At 45.9% G+C, this 11,178-nt stretch overlaps 1 protein-coding gene across 1 annotated transcript; it reads left to right on the forward strand.

Moving 5' to 3' along the window:
* The first annotated feature begins 210 nt into the window (after positions 1-210).
* DLL4 (delta like canonical Notch ligand 4) lies at positions 211-10,171 on the forward strand. The gene is given in 11 exon segments (XM_057365541.1): positions 211-1,001; positions 1,154-1,417; positions 1,859-1,916; positions 2,618-2,887; positions 3,593-3,653; positions 3,761-3,891; positions 5,290-5,459; positions 6,541-6,760; positions 7,207-7,915; positions 8,640-8,746; positions 8,749-10,171. Coding segments are annotated over 11 exon segments (2,070 nt in total). The 5' UTR covers positions 211-947; the 3' UTR covers positions 8,775-10,171.
* Positions 10,172-11,178: the final 1,007 nt, after the last annotated feature.

Below are 11,178 nucleotides of genomic sequence, written 5' to 3' on the forward strand. Positions count from 1 at the left end.
AACACCGTTTTACTTTTGGTTTCTACCCGGGACCAGCCCCCGCCGGGCAGGGCAGCTCTTGTCCGCCGGTCCGGTCGCGGCTGCAGGGCACCGCGCCGCCCCGTCCCGCCGCCCCGGGGAGGGGGGACACGCGTGGAGATGGGGGAGGAATGAGAACTAACTAACTAACTTACTAACTAACTAACTAACTAACTAACTAACTAACTAACTAACTAACTAACTAACTAGTAAGAGTATTTTTAAAACATTTCATCCTCTATTGTTCGGCCGCCGTAGAAAGCTGCCCTGTGGAGAGGCGTCTGATTTTCGAGGGAACTCTCTCTCCCAGTGTGAGCGCCGTAAATATCTCAACAGATGCTCGGCTCGTTCGTAATCAGCTCGGCTCCTCGGCGGGCAGCGCGGCAGCGGCGGCGGCGGCAGCAGGGTATTAATTCGGGATATGAGGGCTCTCCGCAACATTTGGTTCTTTTTTCCAGAAAGGAAAGATGGAAAAGGGGAGGGATCGCCCGTGAGTCTGACTGACAGTTTACATAATGAGCTTGYGAGGATGCGAGGCAACTATATAAACAGCTCGAAGCAAAGCAAGTTTTCCATTTACTGAGCGCTGTTAGCACCGGTTAAAGGAGGAGCGGTTCCACACTAAGCACTCCCCTCCACGTCTCTCACCAAACCCACCCGGCTTTGGAGTTTATAAAGGCGACGACAGCGATCAGAGGTCGGCGGCTGGCTGCAGGATTAATTCCCAGAAGGGGACGGATCGACACCTGGATTTTACCATCCGATTTCTGCTGGTGCTCGGGGAATATTTGGAAGAGCAGGTTGCTCCAGGAAAATCGCCGTGACGCCTCTCTTTTCTCCCTCGACCGAGAAGCGCTTTCTTGGACCATTTGAGGAATATAGAAGGAAAACTAAACCCACTAAGACCTGGAAGCTCGAATAACACAAGGATGACAGCTTTGCGCATCTTTGGCTTGACGTTTCTGTTAACGATTTTGCAGCAGGTAATCGCACATAAAAAAAAAAAAAAAAAAAAAAAAAAAAAAAAAAAAAAAAAAGGGTTCGCGAAATGTAAAGTGGGTGATGGAAGCAAGTTTGCATGGCAAAGCCGGGTAAGGTCTCATTTGGCTATTTTGTATGTCTCCCCTTTGTGCAGAGGGTGTCCGGCTCCGGCGTCTTCCAGCTGGAGCTACACGAATTCGTGAATAGCCACGGGTCTCTGGCCAGCGGGCAGCCCTGCTCCCCCCACTGCAGGACCTTCTTTCGCGTTTGTTTGAAGCATTTTCAGGCAGTGGTTTCCCCGGGCTCCTGCACTTTCGGCAGCATCATCACCCCCATTCTGGGAATAAACTCCTTCAGCATCAAGGATACAGAGAGATTTGACAGCCCCATTAAGCTGCCCTTTAACTTCACGTGGCCGGTGAGATTCTGCTTTAAACCCGATTGCGATGGTGGGACAGGAGGGTGGCAAGATCAGGCTAACCGCGGCGGGCTGATAAACTGTAATGTAAACAAACTACTTTTGCCTTTAGACTTATTTGCAGAACTTCCTTTAAAAAAAAAAAAAAAAGCGGGGGGGGGCGGGAGAAGCGCGATCCAGAAGCACTTGGGATAATCAGTGATACTAAGAAAAATAAATCTAGGGGCTGGGGGGCTTGGAGATGGGGATGTGTATCCGTGGTTCGTAGGAGGGAGGGAAGCATGTAGCTGCGGGGATAGAGCGCGTAGCCGCGGGGATRGAGCACAAATGCGGGTCCCGGCGGGGCAGGGCAGGGCTGGTGTGCGGTGTGGCGGTGGGGTGCGGCTCGGTGCGGCCGTGGCRCGGAGGGGAGCGGGGCTGACGCTGGTTTCTCTCCCGCAGGGAACCTTCTCCCTGATCATCGAGGCCTGGCACGCGCCCGCCAACTACCTGCCGGAAGGTGAATACCGCGCGCGCCGCCGGCAGGGGGAGCCCGAGCGGCGGGAGCGCCCTCGGCCCCGTCCCGTGTGTCCCCCCGGTCCCCAACGGCCCCCCCGGCTCAGCTGTTTATACCATAACTCCAGGGCCGGCTTTATCCCACCATCAGGAGCCGGTCCCCCCACGATATCCATCAGGGGCCGCTTTGATTCTGCCCCGGCCTAATCTCCAACACAATTGCGTTTCCTCCGGTTTATTTTTGGCGTGGGAAAGCGAGGCGGGCTGCGGTGAGAAAGCCGGGAGCCTGCCAGCAAGCTCCGTCCGCCTTTTCCTGTATTTTACACCTTGCTCGAATTCCGCCCTTTGGAAAGGAATAATGGCTTTGGGATGTTTTTCTGAGCGGAGAGGAAAAGGATATTTCACAGCAGCCCTCCTTTCACAGGCCCCTCGGGCTGAGTCCTCTTGGCCGGGTTTCGCACACCCTGGYGGCCACCTTTTTGTACCGTTGCACACATCAATATCCACACGCGTGCCTGTGTATATGCATATACGTGTATATCCATATATGTATGTATGTGTGCATGTATGAATGTCTGTACACACACGTGCGAGCGGGGTGTCCCGCTGCACTGCACTGGCCCGGCGGGGTGGGACGCGCCGGTCTCCGCGGCTCGGGGCGCTGCGGGCGGTGGCAGCCGCTGACCCGCGCCCGCTGTCCCGCAGGCTCTCGGCCGCCCCCGGARGAGTGGCTCATCAGCCAGGTGTCGATCCAGCGGTCGCTGTCGGTGGGCGAGGACTGGTCGCAGGACGTGCATCAGGGCCCGCTGACCCAGCTGCGCTACTCCTACCGCGTGGTCTGCAGCGAGAACTACTACGGCGAGAGCTGCTCCCGCCTCTGCAAGCGGCGCGACGACCGCTTCGGGCACTACGTGTGCGCCGCGGACGGGAGCCTGGCCTGCCTGCCCGGCTGGGCCGGCGAGTACTGCACGGACCGTGAGTGCCCGCGGGGASCGGAGCGGGGCGGGCGGGCAGCGCTGCGGGCGTCGGTCATGGCTCTAAAACTGACGGAGGCCTCCCGTGCCTCGGGCTGTGTTTTCATGCCGACCTCTCCGCTCCCTGCCCGGGGAGGCAAAGTTGCACACTGAGGACTTTGCCCTCTTTGGCTGCTACCACCCAACGCTGTGCTGCACCTCTGCGAGCCTAAGCAGCAAAGAGCGAGTTGGCAGGGAAGGCTGATAACCCTKAATTGCAGTAGCTATTGCAAGGTAAAAGGGTAGCAGCTTGTTCACAGAAAGTCTGCCCCAACTATTCCTGCTGCCAGAGGGCATGAGACAGGTGTTGCAGTGTAGTAGTGGGAACCTTTACTCTGAGCTTGGGGTCCCACTGGTTTTTTTCAGCTTTTCATTAGTACAAGCCAAAGTTGCCTTCTCTTGCTGCTTTTCTAGCAAGAGTTGCAAGAGTTCATGTTTGTTGCATAAACAGAAAAACTAAAGGACAACTTGTCAAAGTGTTGGCTCTCCCTGTTCACTTCCTCCTGCTCCAGAACTTCCCGTACCAAGAAGTTTTAAAACAAAGCTTTGAAAGTGTAAAACTCTTTTTTAAAGTGTTTTTTTAAGCTTTTTATCCTTTGAAAATGTCTTCTGTAGTGCCATGTGTATTTACCTAAACATTTATGCTTTTTTCATATTCTCTTCACAGCCATCTGTCTGGCTGGATGTACTGCACAGAATGGATATTGCAACAAGCCAGGAGAGTGCATGTGAGTAGATGGCAATTGCAATCTGAACATCAGTTAAAATGTCACCTTGTAATAGAAACTTAAACTCTTCTCCATGTCATTAATGTTTTAATTGTCTTTTCTTTTAGCTGCCGTCCTGGTTGGCAAGGCCGCTACTGTGATGAATGCATTCCCCATATAGGCTGCCGCCACGGGACTTGTAAAACACAATGGCAGTGCATCTGTGATGAAGGATGGGGTGGCCTCTTCTGTGATCAAGGTTAGTTCTGAAGCTTGCACTTACGGCTCTAGGTTGGGTATTCCTTAGTACTGTGCTAAGGAATCTGACCCACTGGATCTGGAATTAAATTTCCCCAAGGCACATGTTCACAGGCATCAGTTTATAGTGCTGCTGCCTTWCATACCAGTTCTTGTAGTAATTTTGTTTGAAAACAAGGAAGCCTTTTTGGTAGCTGCARTTTTTCTCTGGCAAAAGCAGTCTTTCTCTTGGAGAAAGACCTAACAATCTGATTGAGTGTTGAACAGACAAGTTTTCTGCCTGCTCAAGCTAAGTTTAACTTATTCCGTGTACAAGTGTAACAATTTACTAAACAGTTTCCAGCAGCAGTAAATACCATCATTTGGRCCTTCCTTATTTTGCATGCAAGGAAGTTAACTCATGTGATAAGTCTGGAGCATGAGAGAAAAATCATGTAAGCAAGAATGAAAAGTACAGGTTCCATTTTAAGGTACACCAGACCACTTCCACCTATTCAACCCACTGAATCACTGAACCGTAGCCAGCTGAGCAGTCATGTCCTCAAGGCCATATATGCACTGCTGGCACTGACATCATTAAGTGCTCAAAGCAGGCTAAGTGTTTCCAGGACAGTTACAGGATGAAGATGGTGAAGGCTGAATTAAGCAGGGAAAGTAAAGCTACAACGTTTTTTTCTGCTTATAGTTATCTATTAACCAGTTGCATTCAAATTACTCTGTAGTATTTATAGAGATAATACAGTTTTTCTGCTTATGTTGTATGAACTTGTGCTTAACCTCTGTCTCAAATTTAAAGGAAAAAAAAACCATATAAGCTTGGCAGAGCATTTGACAGTTTACTCTACTAACATCTATAACAAGAGAGCAAATAAACAATAAAAGATTTCTAGTGTTTGTTTAAATCTCAAGGCCAAAACATCTTTTATTTTGCCTCCCTTACTCTCCAGAATGTGCCTCAGAGCACATTTTAAAGATGGGCTCACTCTTTTAGTGTGTAACATGTTGTACACAAAGAGTCCATAGCGCTGTAGTGTATATCTTTCAGAGAAYACATGGTTTGAAGTACATTTTCCAATTTGGTACCTAAGTCCCATTGCACCTAACAGTTTTATGTCCACAAAAAAAGGGAGGGTACACCAAAAYAGTGAGAAAGTTAAATTTTTGCTAGCTCCCTCAAAATATAGAGCTCAAGTGATAGATGTGGAAAAACATCTGAAATTGATGAGAATCTGATTATTACTGATAATAACCTGGATAACAATCTCCAGTATTCTTACTGATAGCATAATGAAATGCTTCATTGGAAATTCTGTGGTTTTTGTTGATTACAGTGTTTTTGTATGTACACCTTTTCTCAGCTGTCAAAGATGTGTTCTCCTAACTCCTGGTATCTTTGCAGATCTGAACTACTGCACTCACCACAGACCATGCAAAAATGGAGCAACTTGCATGAACACCGGCCAGGGCAGCTACACGTGTGCGTGCAAACCCGGCTTTACCGGAGTTGACTGCGAACATGAGATCAGCGAGTGTGACAGCAATCCCTGTAGGAATGGCGGTAGCTGCACGGTAGGGGCATTTTAAATGTAAAGTCTTTGTGCAAAGCAGCCCTGGTGTACCTTTTCAGAAATGGTTCTGTAACAACATAATGGGAATTCGATAGTACACAGGTTCATTACTGACGCTCACAACTATCATATTGAACCCTTTCCGAGAGGTGTCAGGGGAGGAAGTCTGTCACAGGAGGAGATGTATCATCTAGATTAGAGCTAGTCAACTGATCCTTAGGTTTCTGTGGCAGCCATTATGAGAACTTGGCAAGATCCAGGGTTGGTGAGGGAGCAGATCTGTTAAAAATAAACTTCCCAAACCACCGTCCATACAGAAGTGCACTAAGTCTSTATTTTAATGGCAAAGAAAAGAAAATTTTACTTTGCGCTCTGGGAGGATAGTGTCAAACAATATGGGGGCAATCAGCTGAAACTTTCTGTGGAATAGAATTCCACACTTTTGGATTTCTGTGCAGTGTTTCAGCCTGTTTTCGGATCCACTTAATGAGGGATTCTTAGCAATGATGGATTGGTAAAGGCTGRTGGATTATAGATATCAAATGTAATCTGATGCATGCTTAAGTTAAAGCCAATGGCACAAGACCCCACCTCCCTTCTCCCAAGGCCTTGGACATACAGTACTTTGAAAGAAGAARCTGTTTAGTTAAGTGGTGGGACTTAGCCAAATCAAGGCATCTTAAACTTTTGTAAAATGGAAAAGAGCTCTCATTCTGAGGATAAATGGTCTGATCACAGCAGTGTAGGTCTACACATACCACTCTGCTCTGGGAAGACCTTGGGGATCCCATTAGACAGCAGTGGTGGTAGCAATGTTTTTGTCTTGCTGTCAGTGTGCTCCCTACAATGAATCTGCTCTGCGTGTGTAGCTGCACGATTACTCCTGTACGCTGAGTACAGTTGATCAGAGATCTATCCCTCACAGTCCAAACTGCAGTTGTTTACTCCYCTAATGTCACTTGTTCCATCAGGCTGTGGATGAGAAGGGACTGAGCAGCGCTTGCTGCTGACCACAGCTAAGTGTGTAGGGAGCTATCATTTGTTGCTGTTAAATAACAGTGGCCTAATGTTGTGTTTTGCAGGATATGGAGAACGGTTATCACTGCCTGTGCCCCCCTGGCTACTATGGCACTCACTGTGAGCACAGTGCTCTGACATGTATAGATTCTCCGTGCTTCAATGGTGGCACATGCTTGGAAAAGGAACAAGGGGCCAGCTACACTTGCGTTTGCCCTTTCGGCTTCACAGGGTCAAACTGTGAAAAAAAAGTAGACAGGTGTACCAGCAACCCTTGTGCAAATGGTGAGTCTCTTTATGAAAAAAATCTCATGAGCTGGACTCATTTGTGCTTTTCAGTGCAGAAGTGATAGAAATCCAATCTGACCTCTACTCTTCCTCTAGAACATTAGTCCCTCTCCCCCGCTGTATTCCACATCTACTCTAATTTTAGTCTCTTGCTGGGGCGGGACTTTCACTGGCATTTTCTGTGCAACAAAACAGGTTTATCATATGATGGGGAATGTGGCAGAATTAAATTCAATTAACTTTATTGCATATTTAGAAGGGGCTTAATTTTAAGGCATAGTGATACAATTAGGTAAAGCAGAATGAACTTTTAGATGTGCAGATGTTTTGTAAAATACCCTCTCTGTTCTTGAAGTAGTATAACAGGCTGACCAGGGAGAGGTTTAGGTTACTGAATGAAGGGCATTGCAGACTGATTTTTGTTTCGCTTTCTTTCCCCTCAGATGGTAGTTGCTTTTACCTTGGGCAGATTCGTGTGTGTCGCTGCCGGGCTGGTTTCTCTGGTCAGAAATGTGAGATAAACATCAATGATTGTGCCAGAAACCCATGTTCCAATGGGGGAACTTGTCATGATCTAATCAACGATTACACCTGCACATGCTTGCCAGGCTACAGTGGCAGGAACTGTGACATCAAAACCAGAGATGAATGTGCTTCTGGGCCATGTGAGAATGGAGGCACATGCTACAGTGGACTTTATAGTGCCAACTTTGTCTGCTACTGTCCTTCTGGCTTCATGGGCAACCGCTGTGAATTGCCAGTTTATTCAGTGCCCGTTACACTTCCTCCTAAACCAGTCCCCTGGATTGCCATATCCATGGGGGTGGGGCTGGTGGCTTTGCTCATACTGTTCTGCATGATAGCAATGGTCATCAGGCAGATGAGGATGCACCCAGAGCAGGAGTTGGAGACAATGAACAACCTGTCTGACTTCCAGAAGGACAATCTCATTCCAGCTTCCCAGCTGAAAAACACCAATAAAAATAAAGACCTTGAAGTGGACTGTGGGTTGGAGAAATCAAACTACAAACCCAAGAACCATAAACTGGACTACAATCTGGTAAAAGACCTGACAAGTAGAGGGACACCAGAAGATAAATACTACAAAAGTGAAAAGTGTTTAGGAGAGAAGTCTCCCCTCCGACTACACAGGTGAGAATGCAGTTTTTCTTGTAGTCTTCCATAAAGCCACTCCTCTTCATATCAGTGTAGAACTAGGTGAGAATATAAGGGGAAAAGAAACCTTGAGCAGATAATATACAAAACAAACCAGATCAAAGGCAGGAATATGTGTGTTATAGCCAAGTGGCATCCTTAGCTAAGTCAGTTAATTTGAGTGTTTGTGCAGGGTGCTGTCGGTATGGATACTGTGAAGGAACCCAGAGTGTCTAGGCCAGTGGTGAAAGTAAGAAGTGTCTTTCCTTCCTCAGTAGATCTTGAGGAATAACAGTTAAGGCATATAGTGATTAAAAATAAGTATTTCACTTTGTAAGAAGACAAGATGATCTGCTTACTGAGAAGAATGATAGAGTTAAAACAACTGCTCTTTTTCAAAAAGAGAAAAGGCCAGGTATTCACAGGCTGATCAGTCTTCTGATTCATGTCCTGAAGGTCTCATCTGGTTACACTAAGGGCTCTGAGGAACGGGCTGTTAGGCTGGACATGGCAGGAGCATAGGAAGACTGTCACTGTTCCTTACTTCCAGTTCTCTAGCATAATATCCAAACAGACACAGAACATGTGAAACTTGATGCTCTACACTTCCCTTCCACACCTCCATGGCTATCTCATTCCACCGCTCCACATTCATGGTAGATTTTGACAGTCTGGCTTGTTAGTAGTCAGCTAATGTTCTTTTTTCTCTGCCTTGCCATAGTGAAAAGCCAGAATGCAGAATATCAGCGATATGCTCTCCGAGGGATTCAATGTACCAGTCTGTTTTTGTGATAACAGAAGAAAGGAATGAGTGCATCATAGCCACAGAGGTAAGTACAGAGGTGGACAGGCGTAAATTCACAAAGTAAAGGGGTAAATTATGCATTAGTATTGTATCTGAGAAGGTTCCTTTATTTCCAGGGATCATGATGCTTCCCAGCATTTACCTTTCCTCTTCTGTGGCCCACACAGAACATATACTGGGGAAAATACAGAAATTAGCTGTTCTGATTTTATTAAACCAGAGGATTTTGGCTTAGATAAGTCAGTGGTAGATGAAAACACAGAACATCAGCCCTTAAAATTTCAGCACATTGTAGGATTATTTCCTCTTAAATAGGTGGTCAGAAAAAATGGAAATAATAATCGTTCTTAGGCCCATTGATGTAAAGCCATGTTTTTTCCTGTGACTACAATAGATAATCTTTGTTCTGTGAAAACAGGCAAAGCTATAGATTTCTAGCAGAAGATGGAAGGTAGCAGAATGTGTTAGTGGATAGGCATAACAGCCATTTAGAAAGTCTGTAATAAGGTAATTTCAACCTTTCAGCATTTAAGCTCCAGCTAAATATTCTCTCAACAGAAGTTAATGCTATTACTGGTAAAAACATCCAAATTCTTGTGTTATGTTAGAAAGTTGTATACACACTAAAAAAAGAAAAGGCCTAACACCGAACTTTAAAGATTTTAAAAAGCAGCTACTGAGGAACCAGCTACTTCCTGAAGAATTACTGGCCATTTGGAAAAAGTCTCAGTGAAAGTTAGAGGCAATTTGACATTAAGCAATACCTGCTTCTTTCCTCAGTGTAGCCATCTTTAGAACTACTTCCACCCTGTAGGAAAGAGAAGCTTGCTGTGCCATACAGCAGTGATCTGTGAAGTCAGATCTGCAGGATTCAGTCTCCCTTTCCAAGGTGAATATCAGATTTCCCCTTGAAAGCAAGCTGGAACACAAGTCAACCAACAATATTAAAAGTTTAAGACTAAGTGAAAGGATTCAAAGATACAAATGACAGCTAGACGCTTCATTTTCCCTTTAAGTGACCTAAATACTGTATCTTCTAAGATCTTGCTGACCAAGGCTAGGCTCCCAGATTTACATCAGGCTTCTCCAGAAATGTTTCTGTTTTCAGAATGACAACCCCTAACATCATTCAGGCTTAAAGTTTCCAAACACAAGCTATTTAACTATAGCATGTACTTTTTTACAGAGCCCTAATGTTAAGCATCCAGATTTRTAAGCATTCTCCCCTTCAGTCCAGGTAAAGAGGCCACTCATCACACAGATGACTATTTTTTTTTTGCTGGTGTGATTCTCTGCCTCTGGACCCAGCTGAAAATATTGAGCACTAAGAGTTAAACTGCAGTAATGTCTGGCTTAAATTGCTTTGGTTTGACATAGTTGAAGTACAGTCTGTTAGTTTTGCACTACTCTTTATGCTGTGATTCATTCTCATTCCTGGTGTTATTTTATATCCTGACAGGTATAAGACTGAAGATTGGCCCATTTGCACCTCAGATTTGGTAATGCCAGTAGATGGACGTTCCTGCTGCATTGTTTACAATTCAGAACTGGATTGGACTGTTGTTAATTACATGCAACTTGCTGCTCTCAGGCGGAGGATGGAACTGAGTGAACTGGACAGACTGTGAATTTACTGAAAGATGCAATACACCTTTTTGTTCTTACTGCCCTTGTTTGAAGTTTGATACCAGAAATCTCATTTGCTGTTGAAAAGGGGAGGCAGAGGGAAGAGAGAGGTTAAAAATGTTAGTGTTTTAAAAGATGCTGAGGCCAGTTCCTCATGGACAGACCCCTGGCTTTCCAGAACTCTGGTTATGGGAGGTGCTGGTAGATAAGGAGGCACATAACTGTCACAGTTGTTGCCATGGAAGGTGCGAAGCAAGACACAATGGATACAGTATAAATGAGGTCTCAATTTTTTCTGGGTTTAAAAGTGCCTATAATGTGTCAAGAGGGTCTTACAAGCCCAAACAGAAACTTGACTGCTCTTTTTGCAGTTACCTGAACAGTACTGGGCAGAGATGGTTGATACTTCCTGCTATACATCTATTTGCATCTCCTCTCTCCTGCTGCATGTACTGGAGACTCTTAAGAGGTGAGAGGAGGAGGAAAGAAGAAAACTGAATTTACCTGTCATCTCATTTGGTGATGCTTTGGAGAACTGATTGACTCAAGCCACAGTGTGGGACATGATTTTTGTGAAAGTTGTGATTGGGAATGTGTACTGCCTCTTCCCCATTGATAAGGAGRAGGCGTGATCCTAGCTCTATATAAAGCCTTACAAATGCGTTTAAAATCAATCAGCTCCTAGAACCTTTATGTGCTGAGCTGTCTCAGCTGTTTTCATGCCCTTTGCACTACCAGTGATTGTGAATAGATACTACTTCTTTTCTTCTCCTTCCTCATTCTCTTCCCCCTGCCTTATTTTTACACAAATTTGGGGGTTTATGTCGTG

This window comes from Malurus melanocephalus, unplaced genomic scaffold (assembly GCF_030028575.1).
Source record: "Malurus melanocephalus ecotype Western Australia unplaced genomic scaffold, MMel_1.1 scaffold_2, whole genome shotgun sequence".
Taxonomy (NCBI): Eukaryota; Metazoa; Chordata; class Aves; order Passeriformes; family Maluridae; genus Malurus; species Malurus melanocephalus.